The sequence below is a fragment of the Orycteropus afer genome, unplaced genomic scaffold (assembly GCF_000298275.1).
Source record: "Orycteropus afer afer isolate SDZICR_OR568_19922 unplaced genomic scaffold, OryAfe1.0 scaffold00065, whole genome shotgun sequence".
NCBI lineage: Eukaryota > Metazoa > Chordata > Mammalia > Tubulidentata > Orycteropodidae > Orycteropus > Orycteropus afer.
In genome coordinates, this window is record NW_006921652.1 from 10,019,817 (window position 1) to 10,045,247 (window position 25,431).

General features: G+C 44.5%; 1 protein-coding gene across 1 annotated transcript in view; it reads right to left on the reverse strand.

Moving 5' to 3' along the window:
* ADD2 (adducin 2) overlaps positions 1 to 23,405 on the reverse strand; it is a 50,334-nt gene extending 26,929 nt beyond the window's left edge. Inside the window, exons 1-7 of the mRNA XM_007940109.2 lie at positions 23,223 to 23,405; positions 20,662 to 20,800; positions 11,738 to 11,889; positions 11,060 to 11,140; positions 7,031 to 7,180; positions 4,495 to 4,638; positions 1,836 to 1,934 (exon numbers count right to left, since the gene is read on the reverse strand). Coding sequence (XP_007938300.1) covers positions 1,836 to 1,934; positions 4,495 to 4,638; positions 7,031 to 7,180; positions 11,060 to 11,140; positions 11,738 to 11,889; positions 20,662 to 20,800; positions 23,223 to 23,405 — 948 coding nt within the window. The remainder of the gene's footprint in view (positions 1 to 1,835; positions 1,935 to 4,494; positions 4,639 to 7,030; positions 7,181 to 11,059; positions 11,141 to 11,737; positions 11,890 to 20,661; positions 20,801 to 23,222) is intronic.
* Positions 23,406 to 25,431: the final 2,026 nt, after the last annotated feature.

The window sequence follows — 25,431 nt, forward strand, 5'->3', positions numbered from 1 at the left end:
TGTTTATGGCTGGGCTGTCTTTGCAAAGGGATGAGATTTTTTTTTCATGAACTAGATTTCTCATGCTAGCTTCTTCTGAAAAAGGAAAATGGATGACACTTAAGAGTTCAAAAGTGGGGAAGGGAAAATGTGTATACAAAGACTCATCCAGGTTCTTACATTGGGCTGTGACTGGAGCTCAGGGCCAGCATCGTTGGCTGGGAGGGTGGGAAAGTAGGGGGTAACATCAAAAAGGCACTGCTTCAGTCCTGTGTCCACCTTGTTCACATCTCCTGTTCTGACTACTCTTATTTCCAGGGCAAATTTCATACTATTCTGGTTTGATGTGACCTTGTTAAAGTGTATCAGGAAATGGAGACAGATAACCTCCAGACACACTCCTTCGGCTTTTCTCCAGCTGGTGGGACAGGAAGGCTTCTAGAGAGAAGACAAGGAAGTACTCTGGTGCCTCTTCATTACTGTCTCAACAACTATTCTCTCAATATATTCCTTTAATGACTATTCAAAAGGCACCACTTGTGACGCTTCCACTAGTGATGCTCCTGGGCCAATCCTATTCTTCCCTGGGTGACTGACTCCCAAAGAGCAGGTGTTCCTCCTCCGGGCACTGCTCTGCCCAGACCAGCCAGCAGAGGGCAGACAGGACACGGAGCAGGCCCTGCACAGCTGATGCATGCTGGAGCAGCTGGCCTCACCTTATGTCCAACTGAGTCCTAAAATACTGTTGGCTATATCACTCCTTAGGAGCTCTGGTAGCATAGTGGCTAAGGCACTTGACTGCTAATCAGAAGGCTGGCGGTTCAAACCCACCAGCCACTCCTCAGAAGGAAGATGGGGCAATCTACTTCCATAGTGATACTGCCTCGGAAGCCCAAGGAGGGGTCACTATGAGTCGGGTCTGACTTGACAGCACATAACAACAACAACAATATATCACTCCTTGTCTGAAAAGACTGTCCTTACAACAACACAACAGTTCCCACAGGTACAACTGAGGAAACACAGGCTCACAGAGGACAAGCCTTTTGCCAAAGTCATACAGCCTAAGCTAGAAGTGATCAAGCCAAGGTCAGTTGGATTAACAAGTCTCCAGAACTGTGCAAAGCCTCATGCTCACCCCTGATCTACCTGCCACATTTAAAAGAGCAAAAGCTTGGCCTGTCCAGCACCACCTTGTTACCTGGTAAACTGCAGGATTTGTCTACTTTCCCACTGCTTCTCCACCAGCTCTTCCAGGTGGTCCCATGATCACTGAAACTCCCCATTCACCCTCTCCCTTACCAATTCAGGAAAATTTATGAGAGGCTCCCTGGACATCCCTTTAGGGTTATCTCTGACTGCTCAGGCCTGCATGGCAACAAGTTACCTTGGCCTGCTCTCTACTCTTTTTATGGACCTGACCATGCTCCTGGCCTTTGCATCCCTGTGACTCCCAAAAAAACAAACAAACAAAAAAAATTACCGGTACAATGCCTATCAAGCAAATTAGGTGGGACAGGTACACCCCCAGATGTGAGCCTGGTAAGAGCTTCTATATGCCCTATTACTGCTTCCCCATTGATGAGTCCAGGCAGCTCCCCAGTCCTGGGTATTGACCCCCAAGGGTTAGATGTTAGTTGTTAGGCAATGGTGGTAATTTTTAAAAGCAGAATTGATTGTTAAGTATAAAGCTTTAGAAGGGTAAGGTAGTACCAAAGCAGAGAACCAGGGCAAGTGCTTTAATATGGCAAGGCTCAAACGACTCCCTCAATCACAGCCAATGGGGCCACCATGTTGGCCCATAGGCCCCTGTCAGAGCTAACGCCTGGGCTCACTTACCAGAGGCACTTGCTCACCTGTATCTCACATGCAGCCTGCAGGTGGAAGATCTTATAAAACGCCTCCTCTACCGTGTCACCTAGAGCAACCACTCCATGGTTTCTTAGCACCAGGATCTGTAAAGGAGTAAATAGGCAATTAAAGCCTCAAGCTGTCCACACTTTAGTTACAAGGGAGAGAGAGAGATTTTTAATTTTATTTAGATCAATTTTTATCCAATCCCAGACATGGTTCTCCCACCAACACCTTGCTCATTCTCCCTAAACAAATACCCCAAGGCTACCCACACACATGATGCTCACCCAAATCATTCTCCCCAAAAAACTGAAGATACCTTTTTAAACTGAGAGACTAAACAGACCATAAGGAGCTCTGGTAGTATAGTGCCTAAGGCACTTGACTGCTAACCAGAAGGCTGGTGGTTCAAACCAGCCACTCCTCAGAAGGAAGCTTGGGCGATCTACTTCCATAGTGACACTGTCTTGGAAACTCAAGGAGGGGTCGCTATGAGTCACTCGATGGCACATGACTACAACAAACCATGGATTTCTCTGAGGAATGTCTGGATCTTTGGGCCTTGAAGAATTTTCCAAATGGTATCAAGTTGATTCAAACTTATGGTGACCCATGTGCATCAGAGCAGACCTGTGCTCCATAGAATTTTCAGGGGCTGGTTTTTCAGAAGTACATCACCAGGCCTTTCTTCTGAGGTGCCTCTACACAAACTCCAACCCCAACTTTTCAATCAGCAGCCACACGTTAACCATTTGCACCATCCAAGGACTCTTTGGAGAATTTAGAGATCTAAAAACCTGGTGATGTTCATGTTAACATGTATGCAATTATCTTGTGTCCAATGCAAGGTCCAACCTCAAAAGCAATCTCTTGCTCCCTATGACTTAGTCTACTTGGGGGTCAAAAACCAAGAGGGTGGTTCTCCAAGAGATGGCTCTGCAGAAGCAGGTGGAAGGAACTGAGGGCCTGTCACCTCTCTGGATCTCTGCTTTGTAAAAGACACAGGGTTGAAGTCAATGAGGCCCCTACCATCTCTAAGAAGGAAGTTACAAGAAAGACATCATAGTGACCTTCTAATCTAACTCATTGATTTTACAGATGGGGAAACAGAAGCCCAAAGACACAGACGGTCTTCCAGCTAAGTAGGGCAGAATCTGAACTAGAACCCAGGTGTCCTCATTATTCATGCAACATTTCTGACCCACCAGGGACAGAGGGATAGCAGGAGGAAATTAATTGATACTAAGGGCATGGCTCCCCAAGGTTCAGGTTCAGGCTCCTCTCTGCTCTCTCTCCTCTCTTTCTGGGTTGGTTTTATCCCCAAGAACTCTCTGAAACCAGACTATGCCCATCTGGGAGCTCTGTCAAATCCACGTGTCAGATCGGGCCCTGCAGGAGTCTAGGCAGGAGCACAGTGGCTCTAAACATCACATCCTTTGCTAAAAACAGCTGGATTGTTTCCCTCTTGTACCAAAGAAATAGAAACAGATAATGTCTCTGGGGCACAAAAGATTTTGCAAATAACAAATGCTTCTTCTCTCACATCCTTGTAGCACTTCATCAATGTGAACATCTCCTCTCCCTATAGGCACTGCAAATGTGCTTCAGAGAATGTCACAGAGAGGACAACAGCGGTCTCTCATCCCTTCTTAGAGGTGGGGACATAGGGACACTCAGAGGAGAAATGACAGGGAGGGAGTCTTGCAAAGACAGGAACAAGAGTCCATCAGCCCAGGCTGGGTCCAGAAGCACTTCCCATACTAAGCTGAGCACCCATTATGGGCTTTATAAAACAGGTCTTTAGATTGAAGGTGAGCAATGAGACTTCATTTTTCTTTATCAAGTTGACAAAAAAAAAAAAAAGTAATAACACTCAATTTTGGGAAACTGCACAGAACAGCATTCTCATACAGTAGAAACACGAAGGGAAAGGGGCAAACTTTGTTGGAGGGTCATTTGACAATATGCGTCAAGAGCTTTAGAATGTATTTCCCTAGGAATTTAACCTGAGGAAATCATCTCAACCACACACAAAGGCTTAGCTGAAAAGATTTTCATCACAGTATTTTTTATATTGGGAGCTCTGGTAGCATAGTGCTTAAGGCACTTGACTGCTAACCAGAAGGCTGGCGTTCAAACCCACCAGCCACTCCACAGAAGGAAGGTTGGGCAATCCTACCTCTGTAGTGATACTGCCTCAGAAACCCAAGGAGGGGTTGCTATGAGTCGGGGCCAACTCGACGGCATATGACAACAACAATTGTTTATATTAAGAGATAATTTGAAAACAACCTTCTGGTGTCCAACTATGAAAAACTGTTTAGGCAAATTGTAACATAGTCAGTCATTCATACAATAAGATAATTTAATAATTAAATACAATGATATAAAAATATTTAATGGCATACAAAGGTATTTACTGCATATTGCTAAGAGAAAAAAAGAGAATATATTTATAAAATCTGAGTTTTATAAATATATGTGTCTATATTTGGGGTGTACATCAAAATCTCAGGGTAGTGTTATAAAGAGATTTTTATCATCTTCTTTTGGTTTGCCTGCAATTTCTGAACATTCTCCAAAGAGCACGTGTGCCACTTTTGTGCCCTTGGCTTTTGACAATTCCACCCCAAGATACCTCCCTGAAGAAGTGATTCAAACCTTGCAGGTGGGGCCAAGGCACTTCTGCAGGTTGATTCGATCTACTTCCTGCTCCATTTCCCCATTGAAGTCATAATAGGCCATATCCCCCACCAGCAGGGAATTATGGGAGACAGGCAGAAGGCCACACTTCATGGCTGATACCTGTAGAGAGACAACAGGATTGGTTAGCACCTGCAGCTCTGCTCTTCTCTGCACTGGCCAGACTCCTCACTTCCCTCAGAGCAGCAGGTCAGCTTCTACTGTAGGGCCCTGGCAGTCTGGAGCTGGGGGTTGGGGGGAGAAAAGGGGGCCAATCACTCTTTTGACTCCTTCTCCACCCAGCTTGGGGTTTTGCTTTCATGTTGCTAATGTCTTTCCATCACAGTTTTCTCAGGAGCATGGTCAATATGTCACCTTTTAAATTGCTGGAAAGAATGCACTCAAGAGAGCTATTGCTCCCCTGCCCTCTGCCTTTGCTTTTGTCTTAGGACTCTGGGAGGAGGCAGGTGTGATAGAGTTTGCACCAGGCTGGTGGGAAGCAAGGTCCAGCGTCCCCTGGAATGGGCTCCTGGAGGCCCTCAGCTTTGGAGTCAGTGCAGAAACAGCCAGGACTCTTCACTAGCAGGAAGACCCATTAAGAAGCCCTATTTGACTGACAATGGGGCAAAACAAGTGCCAGAAAACTGGGTAATAACCTGTGTTGAATTAAAAGCCCCTGCCTGAATTAAGGGAGCTCTGGTAGTGTGCCTACCATTAAGTGCCTAAGGCATTTGACTGCTAACCAGAAGGCTGGCGGTTCAAACCCACCAGCCACTCCCCGGAAGGAAGGTTGGGCAATCTACTTCCATAGTGATACTGCCTGGAAACACAAGGAGGGCTCACTATGAGTTGCGTTTGGCTCAACGGCAGTGAGTCTGGTTTGGTTTGGTGGTGTAGTGCCTAAAGCATTTGACTGCTAACCAGGAGGCTGGAGGTAAAAGCCAAGGAGCCTGGTGAGCCTGGTAAGGTTGAGAAGAGCCTCCCTGCCTTCCCTGGTCCCACCCTGCATGTCAACCCCAGGCTCTGAAGAGATGCACATTCAGTGCAAACACATCACTGAGTCTCAGTTCAGATTCTGGGCTCAGAAGGAAGATTGGGCAACCTACTTCCGTAGTGATACCACCTTGGAAACCCAAGAAGGGGATGCTATGAGTCAGATCCGACTTGAAGGCAGTGAATTTGGGTTGTTTTTTGTTTTTTGTTTTTTTGTTTAAGTTCTCTAATTCTCACAAGTGGTGTGCTTCACTGAGGAAACAACAGGCCAAGTGGCCACCCTATCCTTCCCTGGGGTATGGTGGGATGGGGTGAAGGTTGGGGGAACACCCAGAACTGGTTGTCTGCTGTCTTTCCAGGTGACAGGCTTAGGTGCACATGGAGAGATACCAAAAACTACCTGCTCCTTTTCTTTTTTAAAATTTTTATTGTGATTTGAGTGAAAGTTTACAGAGCAAATTCATTTTCCATACAACAGTTCACATACACTTTGACTCATGATATTGACTGCAATCTCCCACAATGCAATAGCTCTCTTCCCACTTCCTCCCCATAGTTACCTCTTCCCTGTGTCCTCCCCTCCCATGCACTCCTACCCTCCAAGATATCTCCCTGTGCATACACAGCCCTTCTATTCTCCCATGACTGATCTCTCCAAGGCATGTATCTATCTAATGTAAATGTTCAGCTCATATGCCTGTCTTTTGTTGGGCTGGAAGCCACAGGAGTGGAACAGTTCTAGACCTGCAGGGCTGCTAGGGGACATAGTCTCAGGGGTTTCACCAGCCTCTACAGACCAGCGAACCTGGTTCCATTTTTTTATGATTTTGAATTTTATTCCACATTATTCTCCTACTCTATCCAGGATCTCCTACATAGATCCCCCTCCAAGTGGTTGACAATAATGGCCAGGCACTATCCAGTTCTTCTGGTTTCATAGTCATATAGGCTGATGATCACATGTTGTTACCAGGCCCTTGGACTAATTGAGAAACTACCTGCTCCTTGAAGTCTTCCTTCTACTATCTCCCAGTTCTGTGTTCCTGTTTCCAACCCTCAGCCCTCCTGCACTATGAAAAGTGGGCACAGTCCAGGGTCCCACCATCATGCTATCTCAGTCAAGACATCTCCTCCCCAGAGCCTGGGCTGGGTGAAGAGGCACAGGCCAGCAGGACTTACCTGAGTGGAAACTTGGGAGGTGCTGTCAACTGGGAACGTGACCTAGGGCTGTGTATGCAGCAGGGTGGGGAGTGTAGGAACTGGGGTAAATGTAACCTACCTACCCAAGACAAGACTTTGGTAGATAGGAAAAGGGAGAGAATAAGTATCCCCAGAGTGGGAGTTTTCTCTTTTCACCTTGGCCTCAGTACCAGGAAATCTTGCCAGAACTTTTAAATGATGAATTTGCTACTAGCTTGGATGACTTATGTCTTTCCCTCAGGGAGAATCTCAGAGGAACAGGCTGTGGGCTCAGGGAGTGAAATGGCAGGTGAAGCACGTGCCTGGCAGGAAGGCTACTCACTGCGGCCGTGGCGGGGGTGTGCAGGTGGATGATGCACCGCACGTCGGGCCTGGCTGCGTAGATGGCCGAGTGCAGGCAGAAACCCGTGGTGTCCACTGGGAAGCAGCTGCTGCCCTTCTCCACAACCTCTCCCAGGATGTTCACCTTGATCTGGGCAAGGGAAGAAGAGATACCAGTGGTAACAGGCAGGCAGGCTCCTCTCTCCCTCTCCTCTGGTGGGCATGGTGCACCTCCACCCACCCACTCTCACTCATCCCAGGGCACCAAAAGCAATGGCACCATCTGGTGTTGGGGGAAAAGATGGAGCTCCTGCCCTCAGTGTGCTCACAGTCCAGTGGTACAGGCAGACAGAAAGACAAGGAAACAGGTGACTACAGTTATTCAGCATGAAAATGCTAGAGAAGGGTTTCTCAAGCTTTGCCGCACATGAGTCATCCAGACATCTTTTCAGATACTGATTCAGTAGGGGGCCTGAGATTCTGCATTCGTAAAAGCTCCCATACATGCCTGTGCTTACCATCACAGACCACACTTTCAACAGCAAGGACCTAGAAGTGAGTCATTCACAGAAATCTCTAGAACCAGGTAGGAGGAGTCTTTCATCTCAGCCTATAGTAAGGGGATCAGAGGTTTCCCAGAGGAGGTGATCTCCAAGCTGAACCTTTTAAAAATTGTTTTATTTTGAAAATTTTTTATCATACACAAAGGAGAATAGAATAATAAGGATCCATTTACTCGTCACTCAAAAATGAGGTCTTAAAGGACAAGTATAAAATAGTCACTGGTCTTATAATCTGCTTTGACTCCAAGGGGTTAGTAGGTATCTTGGCTAAAAGTTGGGCACATATTTGTGTGTGTGCACACATGTGCATGCATGCATGTGTGTATATGAGTTTGAGAAAGAAAAAAAAGCAGCACTAACAGCTGTGAGCAGGTGGCTAGCCTGGCACTCACAGCTAAGCCAGCATGGTCTCTACGTAACACAAGCAATTTCACAGAACACCACCACCAGAGAAGGTCACCTTGTGACTATGATAAAGCAAGATGAAGGACCACTGCTTACTCACACCTAAGAACAGGCAAAAACAAGAGCACTGAGCAACCGCAAGAATGACCAACATCCCCCTCTCCTGGCTAGCAGGCACCTCACTCCACTCCCTTAACTTCCCAGATAAAAATTATTAAAACATCCAATAACAGAACTACCCTTGCATCCTGACAGCTCCCAAACTGAGGCAACCCCTCTTCTTAGAACCCTCTCCCAAATCCCCTAACACAAACCCAAACCCTGAAACAAGCCCCTCCTAGCACCCTCCTCCTGACACGGCCCATGGTTCCCTGGATACAATTGCCCTACAGTTGGGAGTTACCCTAATGTATTGACTACAGGTGTTTCCCAGGAATTATCCAGCTAGATTATAGTTTCTAACATCACCACAGCTTTGGCCCTTAAATCTGAGGCACTGGTGGGATCCTGAATGTAGCACATGGGGCAGCTCTACAATTTCCCCCACCCCCATGCCAGGGAGCCCAGGCAGATAAGATGGCCATCACAGGGAAGAGTCAGGCTCTGGTGCAGGTAGCAGGACATGGCAACTGAGACCATCTGCTGAAGCATCGACATGGTCAACAAATTACAACATTCTGTTTTAAGTGAACTCCATAGAACAAACATGACTTTAAAGTTGCCAGACCCCTGAAAGTAGCAGCAACTCTCCCACCTGAGGTACATTATACCTGTGAGTGTCCAGTGTTGACCCCTGGAATTCCCCTTTAGCTGTTCCACCATTTCAGCCCAACTCCTCCACTTCCTTGGATGTGTAGCCTGGTCAGAGTTCACTCTCTTGGATGGTCTCTTTATGACCTCATATATTCCTTGTGTCACCCTTAGATTGGTAAGCTGCTGTCATTCAAGAATCTCTATAGCCTACCAGGATAGCTACCAGTCCCTATGATGCCTCTGTACAGATGAGAAGAGGCACTCCCTTTTAAGGGCACAGCCCATGGGCCAAAGCCTCCTCTGTGTTCACTGCCATTGTTTAAATTCAAAAAAGAAGCCCAGGGCTAAGACATACACTTTAGTGACTGGAGCACAGGTTATATTCTGTCCTCTTCTCTCTCCCTTATCACAGGCTCCCTCCTGCAGTGCACGAGCTGCACAACCACACACAGCAGCCCTAAGTCTACACAGGTTTCCTGAGCATCTGATGCATGTGACCTCCAAACCTGTATCTCTAGGCCAGATCTCCTCTGAACTTATGACAACCAAATGCAGCTGACTTCTCTTGAAAGTTCCACAAGGTCCTCAGACTCAACCCCATGCTTCCAGTCCAATGGATCACCAGGACTTCCCACATACTTCTCCAATCCAGCCCCTCCATAGGAGGAGGAGAATGTCTTGGAGGCCCAGAATCTCCTCCCTGGCTTACTGTAATGGCCCCTAGCCAGTGGTCCTGCCATCAGTTTGCTTCCACACAGCTATCCAAGTGATCTTCCTACAATAAAAATCTGATCTCATTACTTATCTGTTTAAAATACTTCAATGGCTCTGCATGTCCAACAGAACAAAGCGATAGGCCTTGACAAGGCATTTAGTGCCCTTATCATCTGTCCCCTTCCATCCTCACCTCCAGACACTGAATTCTTGAGCCAGACTCAGCCATTTGCCTATCCTCCCAGATGTACAGAGGTCTCAGGTGACTCTGAGCTGGGAGCATGCTACACAACTACTGAGAACTCATTCATCTCTCCCTAAACCACTCGCTGCCACCCAGGTCCAACTCTGTTTGTTCCTGTTGGTTTATGAGGACTCCACTCCAGCACTATTGTTTGACCCTAGAAGCCTCCTCCTTCATACCTCCACCTCCCACAGCATCTGGCTGGGCAGGGAGCCCCTTCTCAAGGCTCTCCAAACTTCCTTTCTATCAGACCACTCTTTATCCTGAGACTTAGTCACTGACCTCCTTGTCTGTCTCCCCCAACCTGACTATGAACTCCTGAAAGGTAGAGCCTGTGTTGTCCTTGTTTCTGTAACCTCAGTCCTACTCAACCATGACTTCCTTGAGTGGTCATGTGCTCATCAACTACCCTTTCTGAGCACAATTTTCTTTCCTGTACAGAGTCCTCACAGTCTTGCCCTGCCCACATAGTCTAGTGATTTCATTAACCTACACTTTTCAAATGAGTAGCTGGACTCTACATTTGAGTACCTCTCAAGCCTGGCACAGCCCCAACATGGTATCCTGCTCTCCCAGGTGCAGGACACACCAGCCACAGCTCACATGTCTGAGAAAGACTGACCTCTTCTGCTTCTGAGATAGTCCTTTCTACTGCTTTCTTCCTTCCACCTAAAATCTTTCCTGATCTAAACCAGCTTCATCAATCTTTATACTACACCTGAAAGGAGCTCTGGTAGCATAGTGGCTAAGGCACTTGACTGCTAACCAGAAGGCTGGTGGTTCAAACCCACCAGCTACTCCTCGGAAGGAAGGTTGGGCAATCTACTTCCGTAGTGATACTGCCTCAAAAACCCAAGGAGGGGTCGCTACGAGTTGGGTCCGACTCAACGGCACATAACAACAACAACAAAAGGAGCAGGAGAACCAAAAGGGGCTCAGAAGCTACCCGTAACAGCACTGATACTAGACAAGTCTTGCATTGCTTTGAGACAAAACATTGGCTCTCATTCTAATATATCTTCCCATCCACCAGGCCTCCCCACTTCCAACTTTTGCAGTCCAATCCCAGCCTTTGCCATCCCACAGATCTGCTCCAAGCACTCCAGGCCATCTTATCTTGCCCTCCCCCATTGTGCTTCTGCCTGCACTTGCACTTGGCCTCCTGGCCACATCATGCACTGGGCACTTAGTTTGCTTTGATGTTCTTGTGTCTTCTCTGCCCAGACAGACTGTGAGCTCCATGAGGGAGAGGATGACCATGGCTAATGTGGAGATGGCCTGTCACCGTAGGAGAGACAGGGCTCTGTGATTTCAGGAAGGAGTGGGCAGTGAGGCACTGGGCTGTACTCACCAGGCTGGATGCTGTGACTTCACTACAAGAAACTCCTTTAGGGCTGATCAGGAAGTGGTCCTGCTCCTTGCTAACACGCAACTGGAGGAAAGACACAGACATTCAGGGGTAAGGAGGGAGAGGGATCATTTCCAAGGACACTCTGATTGAATCCCTTCTTTAACTATATCCACTGTGTCAAGTCTTCTTCCAAAGAATCCTTATCTCTCCCCTCACCCATGGAAGATGAAGAGGAATCCCACTTATTTGGTGCTAGGGAAATGGAGCTACAAGAGAAATTTGAAAACGGTCAAGGGCAGCCCTAGAAATAGGATCCAGGAGTTCTTGCCTCCTAATCCAGAGAAGCATCCACTGGACAGCCTATTTTAGGTGGCCATCTGGTGGCACAGTGCCTAAGGCATTTCACTGCTAACCAGAAGGTTGGCAGTTCAAACCCACCAGCCAGTCCACAAAAGGAAGATGGTGCCATCTATTTCGGTAAAGATTTACCACCTTGGAAACCTAATGGGGGTTGCTATGACTCAATGGCAGTGGGTTTGGTTTACAGTGGTTAGAATCTTGAAAGGACTCAGTGCATTTTAGCCAAAGACCACTAGCAGTGCCATGGCCATTCCAGGGGTCAGGTGTTATCCCTTTGGATTTTGTGGGTGAACTCCCAGCTCAGGAAGCTCTCCTCACCGTGACGTAAGTGTCACTGAGCTGGGCCCAGCCATAGATGTCCAGGAGTCGGTAGACACTGCTGATCTTGCATCGCATGAGCCGCTCCCCCTTGGCCAGGTTCAGGGAGTCAGCTGTATGGAGGTCATTGATGGGCGTCATCGTGGAGAAGTCTGCAGGGGGCAGAGGCAGGGACAGTGCAGTTCTCAGGGTTAGGGGCTCCCTTTGCCCTTCCGTTCCTTGCTCCCATCCTCTACAAATTTTCACTGGCACCACAACTGTAAAAGACACTTTTCTAGGCAAAGAATTAAGTATTCTTTACTCTCAGGGCTGAGCCTTAATACAGGAGGAAAAAATACACAGAATGAATATGATGTCTAATAAAGTCCTTTGTTTATTAGGGTAAGAATGGAGTTGCTTTTGGTCAAAAATCACAGCAAAATTCAAGGCCACGGGATGATAACTTCTCAGATTGGTAAGCTTACCATACAGCCTAAAAGTGAAAACTGAATAAAATCCAGAATAAATTTCTAAGTAGAAATGGATATATTTCATAAGTTAGTTTTAATGAAGAATTACTAATCATTAGACCTGCTATCACATCATTTTGGGAGCTCTGGTAGCATAGTGCCTAAGGCACTTGACTGCTAACCAGAAGGCTGGCAGTTCAAACCCACCAGCCACTCCTCGTAAGGAAGGTTGGGCAATCTACTTCCATAGTGACACTGCCTTGGAAACCCAAGGAGGGGTCGCTATGAGTTGGGTCTGACTTGACGGCACATAACAACAACAACAACAATCACATCATTTTAATTATACCATGTAAAATAGTTTCATGTCTGATTTGGAAACAGGGAAAATAGCCAAGTCAGCCAGGAAGAAAATTCTCAGCTTTTCTAGTAAGTCACAACTCCCAGAAGTCATTGTGTCTGTGGTTGTTTAAAGGCTTAAAGCCTCAGGCAGGGCATGTCTGCTCCTCTTGAAATATGCAGTCCATTGGATATTTTGTAGCTCTTCCTGGGAATGTTTTGGTAGTATGGATGGACTTTGGAAATGGGCCTGTGGGTTTTGATAGTCTAGTCTTCAGGACAGCCAGAGGGTCTGGGAGTTGTACCCAGTCTGTTCTATTAACCATGATGCCCACTGCCTGCTCACCTCAGGAAAGCAGTACAGGGTATCTGAGCCCCAGCACTCTGATTACTCAGTGTCTAGGAACCAATAAAAAAAATCAATAGGAAAGGACTCTGGCTTAAAATGGTATCTGGCCAGGAGCCTCCAAATGCTGCCTCTCTCAGCTTTCTCCTAAAAACTTTAATGGGATTAAAATGCTCTTCAGAAGCTTTCACTATCCCAATAAACCTCACAGCTACACACCATGATGTATGTCCTGCATCGAGTTTGCCATTAGCTGAAATGGTGAGTGGTCTTCAAATGTGAGTGCAGATGGCTGCTGCTGGACCAACATCAAGCAAGCAGAGCATGACCCCATGTCAGAAGCATGCACCCGAAAGCCTGTGCTGACCAATGTGATACACCCCTAGGGCACGTGTCCAGTACACATAGTTGACAGGGACAGCAGTGGTCCAAAGGCCCAGTTAGACTGACAAGAAGAACAATAATGAAATTCCAAAGTCAAGGATTTCTAGTTCAAGGTAACCAGTCTGATTTTCTCTTCCTCTCTGTGAGCTCCCAAGGAAGAGACCAGCCTCTTTGCTTCATCTCTGACAGCAGGACTTATGATGGACTTGAATTGATGGCCTGCCATGTGGTTTGGTAACATCAGGACTATGGCATTTTATTTGTCAACCTTGGGCTTGTTAGCCTCAGTAGCCAGTAGCTACCTGAGTGAAGAAAAGCCTCTAGCTTCAGTGGGTCGGGAGCAAGAAGCAGAGCTGAAGCCCAAGGTTGAGGGGCTTTCACCCAGCCCCCAGAGCCTGACACTTTGAACTTGGACTTAAAGCCTCCAAAGTATGAGAGAATAAACTCCTGTTTGTTACGGCCAGCCCATTTGTGGTATATTCTTGTCAGAGCAGCACTAGATAACCAGAACATTTGTCTCATTTTTTTATAAAATCAAAAATTATAAATGAAGATATAGATCAAATAAAATACTATGCCCTAGAAATAGAGTCTATACCCATAAATCATTTCAAAATCATCATCTTAGGCCACAAAAAAAACCTCAATAACTCCCCATCACAGAAATGAAATAGGCCACATTTCTAATCACAATGCAATAAAACCAGACTTTATTAACACAATATTTTTAACAATATAAATTCAACCACTTTCAAGTAGAAAAAAACATACTGCTGGGTGGCTCTTAAAATAAAAATAAAACCAAAATAGCAGGTGCAAACTATCCAGAAATTAACAATATTGGAAATACTATTTGTCAAAATTCATAGCATGAAGCCAAAGCTATTCTCAGAGGAAATTCATAGCTTTAAATGCCTTTATTATTGAAATAAATATAAAACTAAATCAAATCCATTTTGTCTGTTCTAGAAAAAATATAAAGAACAAAATAAGCTAAAGGAAAGTTATGAATGAATAAATATAAAGGCAAAAATTAATGAATTGAGAAATAGTAGAACCAATAAATAAATCCAAGAATTGGCTTATGTGAGAAATTCTGCAGACAAATACCTAAAAAGGCCGATAAAGAGAAGGCAAAAATATGCATCAAGAGTGAGCAGATGACTTCCACTTCTCATCCACAGTAGAAATTCTAAATGATAAAAATATTATAAACCACTTTAAAAAAATTCTGTCAAGTACCATGAAATAGATTATTTTGTAGGAAATATGTGACCAAAATTTACTCAAGACAAAGCAAAATGAATCAAAACCCTGGCTGAAGCTAGCAAATAAAATGTCCAAAAAATAATGCATAAAATTATCCCACATCTGGATGGCTTTACAAGTAGATAATAAATCTTTAAGGAATAGATACTTCCTATCTCATTTAAAGTCCATCAGAGCAAAGAAAAGAGTGAGGATCACCCTGATTCACTTTATGAAATTATAGCCTCAATACCAATACTAGACATAGCCAAAAAAGCTAAACAGCTGACCAATCTCCTGTGTGAATATAGATGCAAAACCTTAGCCAAATTCTGAAAAATCAAATCTGGAAGAGTAATTTTAAAAGAATGCAGTATGATTGGGAATGATTTACTTCAAGGATAAGAAAAGTTCAATACGCAGAAATCTATTATTATAATTTTGGGGGAGCTCTGTGGCACAGTGCCTAAGGCATTTGATTGCTTACCAGAAGGCTGGTGGTTCAAACCCACTAGCCACTCCTCGGAAGGAAGGTTGGGCAATCTACTTCCGTAGTGATACCGCCTCAGAAATCCAAGGAGGAGTTGCTATGAGTCGGATTCAACTCCACGGCAGTGTGTTGCATTTTTTTGTGTGTGTTATAATTTATCACATCAAGAGTTCAAAGGAAGAAAAGAAACACCCAAAATGCATTTTATACAATTCAATATTCATTTCTGAGAAAAACCCATAGTAAACTACAATAAAAAGATGTTTCCTTAACATGATAAGAAGGTGAATAACTATCTCAAACTCTCATGGTTAAAAATTCCATTAAATTCAGAAACAAGACAAAGATGATTACTCTCTAATCTATTATTAAACATTATTCTGAGTGTGCTAACAGATGCAATGAGAAAACTGGAAAAATAAACTAAAGAGTAAATGTTGGAACAAAGTAGGCAAAATTATGATTATTTGCAGATTATGTGATATTCTACACACAAAACCCAAGAGAAATAAGATGATATTTGAACTTAAACAAGAGCTCAATAAGGGGCTAGTTTAAATACATTTATCCAGTGATTCTCCTAAACACAAGCTATAACCAGAAAGAACATCAAATAGAGAAAAGATTCCTTTATAACAAAGTTACATGAAATAGCTATGAAAAACTTAACGAGAAAATAGTAGGGATGATAAAGATAACAACGAAGATTTTCTCATTGCCATTAAACACATACTTTGTTTCTGGAAAAATTTAAAATTTATTCTTGAAAATATTTTATGAACACCTAGTATGTGCCAGACACTATTCTAAGTCTAGGATCTTCTGCTAAGTTATAGCAGTGAACAAAACATACCAATATTTTTCCCCCATGGAGCTTACATCTAATATAAAATTATAAATTTATCAAATCTTCACCAAATTACCTACGCATGTAATGCAATCCCACTCAGAATCTCAAAAGGAATTTTTTTGAGGCAGGAGCAGGTACTTAATGAAAATATTCTAAAATTTGGAGGAACACTCATTAACAACCTGTGATATGCAGACGACACAACCTTGCTTGCTGAAAGTGAAGATGACTTGAAGCACTTACTGATGAAGATTGAACACTACAGTCCGCAGTATGGATTACCTCAACATAAAGAAAAAAAAAAAATCCTCACAACTGGACCAGTAAGCAGCATTGTGATAAATGGAGAAAAGACAGAAATTGTCAAAGATTTCATATTACTTGGTTCCAGAATCAACACCAATGGAAGCAGCAGTCAAGAAATCAGACGATGCATTGCACTGGGGAAATCAGTTGCAAAAGACCTCTTTCAAGTGCTGAAAAGCAAAGATGTCTCTTTTAAGACTAAGGTGCACCTAACCTAAGCCATGGTATTTTCAGTTGCCTCATATGTATGTGAAAGCTGGACAGTGAATAAGGAAGACCAAGAAGAGCTGATGCTTTTGAGTTGTGGTGTTGGAGAAGAATACTGAAAGTACCATGGACTGCCAGAAGAATGAGCAAACCTGTTCTGGAAGAAGTATAGCCAGGATGCTCCTTGGAAGTGAGAGAATGGCCAGACTTTGTCTCACCTACTTTGGTCATGTTGTCAGAAGGTACCATTCCCTGGAGAAGAACATCAAGCTTGGTAAAGTGGAGGGTCAGGCAAAAAGCGGAAGGCCCTCAATGAGATGGTTGACACCGTGGCTACAATGAGGGCCTCAAGTCTAGCAAGATTGTGAGGCCGGCACAGGACCCGGAAGTGTTTCAGTCTATTATACCAGGGTTGTTATGAGACAGAGCCAACTCAATGGCACTAACAACAACAATAAATACTGAAGAACTTAAATTAAAATATTAAAAAAAAAAAATTGTAGTCAAGTAGATTGTGACTCATGGTGACCCTGCATGTTTCAGAGTAGAAAGAATAAATATGTACAAATAGCCAAGAAAAAATGGCAAGTGAGTAATTACATGTATTTGTCCCATCAGGAGATAAAATATGGGGAAGGTGCTTCTAGGTATGTAATCCAAAGCATAAAACATGAAGGAAAATAATAGATTCAACTACATGGGAATTAAAGAAATTTACAAGACAAAATGACCATGAACAAAATTAAAAGGCAAAATAGAAACTGAAAAAAAAAGTAATAAATTTGTCATATAACCATCCTTATTTTATAAATATTTGCAAATCTATAAGAAAAAAATACACTAATAAGAAAACTGACAAGTTTACTACCAAAAGAAAGTCATGCCCAATATGTATATGAAAATATATTCAACCTCATTATTAAATAAATGCACATTAAAACACTGGTAAAGTGCTATTTAGCACTTATCAAATTGGGAGAAGAAATAAATGATAGTACCTACTACAGATCAGAGTGGAGAAAACTGCATTGTGGTGGGAAGTACATTGTTTCAATCTTTCTCCATGGTGATTTATACTTCCTTTAATTATGCATCAAAGTCTTTAAAATGTGCATATACTTTGATCAAACAATTCTTCCTCTAATACTTATCTTAAGAAATTAGTCATGAATGTAATCACAGACTTATTTAAAAGGATGTTTATTGCACTGTCATTCATAATAGCAAAGAGTTGGGACCAACCTAAAAGTCCAATACTAGGGAATTGATTAAATAAATGATGGCATATTTAGCCACAGAATAACACGCAGTCACTAAAAATTATATGGGAAAACCATATTTTATTCTATGAAAAATTAATCAAGATATAGTAAAAGTTATTAAAATCTTGTGTATTGTGATTCTAAGAGCTGAATAGAAGATTTCAAAGAGCAGCTCAAGCAGACAAAACCAATTACTATAATGAAATGTGCAAAGACCTGGAGTCTGAGAACCATAAGGGAAGAACACTCTCAGCATTTCTCAAGCTGAAAGAATTGAGGAAAAAATATAAGCCTCAAGTTGCAATATTGAGAGATTCTATGGGCAAAATATTGAATCATGCAGGAACATCAAGAAAAGATGGCAGGAATACACAGAGTCACTGTACCAAAAAGAACTGGTCGATCTTCATCCATTTCAGGAAGTGGCATATGAAGGAGGAAGGAGGAAGTCGAAGCTGCAATGAAAGAATTGGTGAAGAACAAGGCTCTGGGAACTGACGGAATACCCACTGAGATATTTCAACAAACGAATGTCCAATTGGAGGCACTCACTCAGTTATGCCAAGAGATTTGGAAGACAGCTACCTGGCCAACTGACTGGAAGAGATCCATATTTGTACCCATTCCAAAGAAAGGTGATCCCACAGAATGCGGAAATTATAGAACAGTATTATTAATATCACACGCAAGTAAGATCTTACTGAAGATAATTCAAAAACAGTTGCAGCAGTATATTGACAGAGAACTTCCAGAGGTGCAAGCTGGATTCAGAAGAGGATGTGGAACAAGGGATATCATAGCTGCTGTCAGATGGATCTTGGCTCAAGGCAAAGAATACCAGAAAGATGTTTACTTGTGTTTTATTGACTATGCAAAGGTATTTGATTATGTGGATCATGACAAATTATGGATAACATTGAGAAGAATGGGAATTCCCGAACACTTGATTGTACTCATGAGGAACCTGTACCTTGACCAGGAGGCAGTCGTTCGAATGGAACAAGGGGACACTACATGGTTTAAAATCAAGAAGGGAGTGCGTCAGAGTTGTATCCTTTCCCTACGCTTATTCAATCTATATGCTGAGCAAATAATCTGAGAAGATGGACTATATGAAGAAAAATGTGGCATCAGGATTGGAGAAAGAATCATTAACAACCTGAGATACGCAGATGATACAACTTTGCTTGCTGAAAGTGAGGATGACTTGAGGCACTTACTGATGAAGGTTGAAGAATACAGTTTGCAGTATGGATTACGTCTCAATATAAAGAAAACAAAAATCCTCACAACTGGACCAATGAGCAGCATCACAATAAATGGAGAGAAGATTGAGGTTGTCAAAGAATTCACGTTGCTTGGTTCTACAATCGATGCCAATGGAAGCAGCAGTCAGGACATTACACAACGTGTAACACTGGGAAGGTCAACCATGAAGGAACTGTTTTAAGTGCTGAGGAACAAGGATGTCTCCTTGAGGACTAAAGTGCACCTGACACAGCCATGATATTTCCAATTGCCTCATATGCATGTGAGAGCTGGACAATGAATAAGGAAGACCGAAAAAGAGTTGATGCTTTTGAGTTGTGGTGCTGGCGAAGAATGCTGAAAGTACCATGGACTGCTAAAAGAACTAACAGATCTGTCCTGGAGGAAGTGCACCCGAAATGCTCCTTTGAAGTGAGAATGGCCAGACTTCATCTCACCTACTTTGGTCATGTTATCAGAAGGGACCATTCCCTGAAGAAGGATGTCATGCTTGGTAAGGTGGAGGGTCGACGAAAGAGGGGAAGGCCTTCAACAAGATGGATTGACATGGTGGCTGCGATGATGGGCTCAATTATAGCAGGGATCATGGAGCTGGCTGGGATCGGGCAGTGTTTCGTTCTGCTGTGCATGGGGTCGTTATGAGTTGGAAATGACTCAATGGCACCTAACAACAACAACATTGTGATTCTACTTTTGTTTGCATAATCTGTATATGTCAAGAGAGAAAGGCTGGATAAATATACACCAAAATATTGATAAAGAACAGTAATTTCTGAGTGGTGCAAATGGTTACCACATTCACTGCTAACTGAAAGGTTATTGGTTTCAGTCTACCCAGAGCTGCCTGGGAAGAAAGGCCTGGTGATCTACTTTGGAAAAGTCAGCCATTGAAAATCCCATGGAACACAGTGCAATGGACACACATGGGGCCACTGCAGGTGGGAACAGACTCAATCACAACTGGGGATTTTTGTTTTTCTTTCTTTTTTTAAGACCACATGACAGTGATTTTTCTCTGTCTTGATTCTTTTCGTAATTTTCTACTATAATATTGTATAAATCTTGTTGGGGGAAAGTATTTTTCAATACATTTTTCAAAAGATTATGGGAGTACTTTCTAGCCTAGGAAGGGTTCATGCATAGCCCCAGTTCCTGTCTGTGGTCCTATCTAGGGAGGCTGTCCAGTGGGGTGTGGAGGCAGCCTTCAATGGCCTTCTCCTATGTGCAAACCTCCAACTCCAGGGAACTGAGGAAAGAGCAATCTGAGTCAGGGTTGGATGCTGCCAGGTGCCAGGACATGGGGATTTTCCTCAGGTTCTTCACCCAGAGCAAGAGTAACAAGCAGTATCCTCACTCTCAACCTCTGGTCCTTCATGCACAATAAGGGACAGAGAGACCTAGTATTACAAAGCTATTCCCTACCCACTGATCTACTTATTGGGGGTCAGATTAGCTGCCCTCTCCCTCCCAGAACAGTGTTCCTTCCCCCAGAAGAACCAGAAACAGGGTCTCCCTTAAGTCACCAGTACCACCCCTCCTTGCCCCCTCCCATTCCTGGACATTGTGGATAAATTTCCTGTGGGTCTTTAATTTGCTGCTGCAGCAGCAAGAGCAGAGCCAAGCATCTCCCTGGCTGGTGCTGAGCTCCCCCAGGCCTGCTAATGTAACTGTGCCTTCCGTAGCCTGGCAACCAAGCTGCTCTGGCTGCTCCTTCCTCTCCTCCCCATCCTACTCTCCATCTCTGCTCTTGGCAGCGCCCCAGCCACATACGTACTCATGGAAGATGTTGGGAAGACTGCATGGGAGGTGCTGGCCATGAAGTCTGCAATCTGCCGCAGGGCCCAGATGTTGGAGGAGTTGTTCCCCTTCTTCATCTGCTCCTGGATGAGGCCTTCCAGCTCCTCCCTAAAAGACTGAAGAAGGGCCCCAGGGAGCTGGTCCCACCACAGCCTCTCATGGGGCCCGTTCCAGCCCTGGACCCCTGCAGACACTGGGCAAATCCACTGGGACCTCAGGAGCCTCTCCAAACAAGGAGATACTGGGAATGGAGCCTGTGCCCCTTTGCCTTGTGGGCAGTAGCCCAGACCCCAGGTCCTGTGTCTCAGTGACACCCAAGGGACCCACACCAGAAATGGCAAGAGTTCATTTTAGACATTAAGAGACAGTTTTAAAGTAGAACTGTATTTAAAAAAAAGAAAAAAAAAAAAAGAACTATCTTCCCTCCCTCCATTAGCCCTGCCTATGGCTACTCTGGGCCTCAGTTTCCTCATTTGCTTAACTAAAGGTCATAGAAAGGGTAAGATGTGATCACTTCTGAGGTCCCTTCCACTTTGGCATTTTGGATTTTCAGACACTAGGCCACAAATAGGAGCTCTGGTGGCATAGTGCCTTTAAGTATTTGACTGCTAACCAGAAAATTGGCGGTTCAAACCTGCCAGCTGCTCCATGGAAGCCAGATGGGGCAATCTACTTCCATAGAGATTTACCACCTCGGAAACCGAAAGGGGATTGCTATGAGTTGGAATCGACTCAATGGCGGTGGGTTTGGTTTGGTTTGGTTTGGTTTGAGGCCACAAATAAGGCAGCAATGTCCACCAGGTGGCAGCAGGCCATGTTCATGAGGAAATAGGGAGCCTCTTAAGTGTTGACAAACCTGACCTCACCCCTGCAGCTCAACTTTTAGCCAAACAATAGACAGGCGTATAAGGTGAACAGTAACACCAGGGAGGTGTGCACTCCTTTGAACAATCAACTACAAGAGCTCAAAAGGGCAGCATTTGCCCAGGGATAAAGCTCAGAAGGTAGGACAGGATAGCAAAGAAGGGCAAATGGAAATGGTAACCACAAGGAGAAAGTGGGAAGAGTGCTACTACATTGTGGGGACTGTAATCAATGGCACAAAACAAAATGTGTATGAACTGTTGAGTGGAAAACCAATCTCCTAGTCATACTCTAGGAGTTTTCCATGATTCCTCACCTCATTTTTTTTTTTTTAGTACATTTCAAACCCTGTGATGCAGTTCTACTTTGCATATATGGGATCGCCATAATTTGGAGTGACTCCCTGACACTAGCAACAACAACAAATATTCCTGCAGGTCCTGAGCACATTGTCACCCAAGACCTCAGGCCCAACCCCTCAACGCTCCTGCACAAGGCCTGAGCTCTTACTGTGTGGTCTTAGCTGGGTCAAACCACCGCCACCGATGTGCATGCTCTGCCTTCCCTGAGCCCAGTAGTGGCCAAGGCAGGGCTAGGTCCCCCTTCCTGATCCCATCTGGCAATCATTTGGATATGCAGCTTCATCTTAGGGCTTCTCACCCCTACGAAAATGCACTGTTTCCTGAGGATCCCAAGCTCTCAGACAACCCCTTGCCTCCCTCCACACTGCTCTTCCTCCTCTCATCCAAGGGCCTATGTCACGACTCATTTGGCCCACACCCAGTCCTTCTCAAGGACAAGCTCCATGCCCATGCCAGGCAGGTACCAATCGACAACACATCTGGAGAGACACAGAGGGGACTCCAATTGACCCTTCCTCCCCCAGCTCTGGGCCCATAGCCCCCTGTGTCCTGTAGAACCCTCCATGCTTTCTAGCTCCTGGAGCTTCTAGGCCCTCTCCACCCTTGCCTCATGCATGCCAAACTCCTGTTTGCTCCAACAGTGAGTTTTTACTTTATGGTGTTTAGTAAAGGGAGCCCCAAGCCTTCCACTTAACTACCCACTGGCCTTTAGTTTACATAAATTTGTCTGTTAGTTCATTGCTACAGCTTTTGGTGGAGACCAAAAACAAACCAAACTCACTACTGTGGAGTTGGCTCTGACTCATGGCGACCCCCTCCTTGGGTTCCCAAGGAGGTATCTCTACAGAAGTATATTGCCCAACCTTCCTTCTGAGGAGTGGCTGGTAGGTTTGAACCACCAGTCTTCTGGTTAGCAGTCACATGCCTTAGGCACTATGCCACCAGAGCTTTTGGTGAGGAAAGAAGAATGGAAACCTAGGCTCAGAAGGAGCACAGGAAACTCAGGTGGGGCTTCCCTCTCTCAATCCTCTCTCCTCTGACCATCAACTCAAACTGCCTGCACATAGACCAGATTTCGCCCTCTCCAATGAGGGAAGAATCAAACACCCACGTTGCCAGACTGTCTTGCTCAGCTGGTTTAAACCGCAACCAACCCTGAGCAAGCGGAAGAGAAGTTACTTATCTTTCAGGTTTACTCTGAGTCAGGGCTGCTGCCACCCTCCCCTTCACCTCTTCCCATCATCTGCACACTCTCACCTCACCCCACAGCCCCTCTACCCTCCACCCTCTCGCCTTGGTCAGACCCACTCACAGGGCTCTGCAAGATCATGGTGACGCGCTTCTTCTGCTCCATCAGGTTGAAGTCCTGCCGCAGGTCTGCAGCTCGGTTGCGCAGGCGCATATACTCAGCGTCCTCCTCTGAGAAGCGATCAAAGTAATGCTGCGCCTGGGGGGGTGGCGGGGAGGTAGCCTCGGAGACAGTCTCTTCACTCATTTTCCTGATGGGTTTGCAATCTACTCCTGGAACCCTGCAGAGAAAGGAAGAAGATGAGCCTCTCCATTGGGGTAGCATTTCCTTAAGGCAGAGGGGTTGGATTCCGTTAGATTCACCATAGCCTTATTCCCAGAGCTGCTGCATAGAGGGCAAGACCAGGACAGCTGCATAGGATGCCAATCTATAAAGGGTGCTAAAGCATCACTACCTTTTGCTTTGTGTCTTCCCACTGGTGGTGACTCCATGTGTTACAGAGTAGTACTGTACCCCAGAGGGTTTTCTCGACTGCAGTCTTTATAGAAGCAGACTGCCAGACCTGTCTCCCGTGGTGCTCCTGAGTGGGTTCTAACCGCCAACTTTTTGGTTAGCAGCCAAGTACTTAACCATTGCACCACCACCACTTAAAGCATTATTTTTAAAAAACAAAAACAAAAAAAAACACTGCCATCAAGTGGATTCCAACTCATAGTGACCCCTATTGGGTTTCCAAGGCTGTAAAAACTATTAGACTAAGTAAAGGTTTTGGCATAGGGCTCAGGTGCCTAGCACCCCTTCCTAAATAGATGGCCAGGTTTGCACTGGTCATATTCCAGCTGAAGCAGACAGTTGCCCCATGTGGGCACTCGACTTGCAGACCTTGTTGAGCATTTGTACATGGTTGCTGTTGTTAGGTGCAGGCGAGTCAGCTCCAACTCATAGCGACCCTGTGTACAACAGAACGAAACACTGCCAGGTCTTACACCATCCTCACAATCCTTGCTATACCTGAGCCCATCGTGGCAGCCACTATGTCAATCCATATCATTTAGGGCCTTCTCCTTTTTCACTAACCCTTGACTTCACCAAGTCATTTCTACATGTTGTTGTTGTTATGTGCTGCATAAAGTTATTTACTCAGAATCAGTACTTCATCCAAAATGTAAACTCTCTGATAAAAAACAAACTCACTGCCATGGAGTCGGTACTGACTCTTAATGACCCCTCTTCGGTTTTCTGAGGTGGTATCACTATGGAAGTTGATTGCCCAGCGTTCCTTCCAAGAAGTGGCTGGTGGATTTGAACCGCCAGCATCTGGTTAGCAGTCAAATACCTTAGGCACTATACCACCAGAGCTCCTAAATTCTCTAGTAAGCCTCCTAAAAAAAAATTGGTGGAAAATTCACACACACACACAAAAAAAAAAAAAACTGAAAAGAGAACAAGAACTGCTAATGTGTGGGAAACAGTTTGCCATATATGACACAATGCCTAAGGCATTTGACTGCTAATCAGAAGATTGGCAGTTCAAACCTACCAGCCACTCCTCAGAAGGAAGACTGGGCAATCTACTTCCATATAGATTTACCACCTCAGAAACCCAAAGGTGGTTGCTGTGAGTCAGAATCGACTTGATGGCAATGAGTTTGGTTTTTCTTTAAAACCTTGACTTTGCTTTGGATTCTGGAACGGAACTACTAGGGAATCTGTTTCGGTAAAATATGTCTTAATGTAGAATTTTTACATTATTATATTAAACTTATTCCAAGTTTAAAAGAGGTATGCAATTTTTGCTAATGGAAAAATAGTTTCTTCCAAACCTCACTAAATAACTATGCAAAAATATTAACAGAATAAATACTGTTTAAAGAGTGCCAGGTTGCCAGGCTGCCCAGAGGCCCACATGTCTCAACGTGATGATTCCTGAAATGAATATCAGGGCAGCCTCGGGAGAGTGAAGCTGGAGGGAGCCACATATTTTTAAAAGGACTTCAAATCAGTTCATTCCAGTATGACCTCTTAATGAGAATTTGTATTTCCACTCCACATATACTGAATCAGAATCTACATTTTAATAAGATCCTAGGGTAAAATATAGATTCTGGTTCTGTATGTCTAGGGTGGAAATACAAATTCTCAGGAGGAGGTTAAGTCAGAATGAACTGATTCCAAGCCCTGGTTTAAAGGACTGATGAATAAATGGCTGTCCTCCATTACTATAGTGCAGGCTTCTCTGAGGAAGCAGGTTGCAGCTCCAGCCTCCACTCCC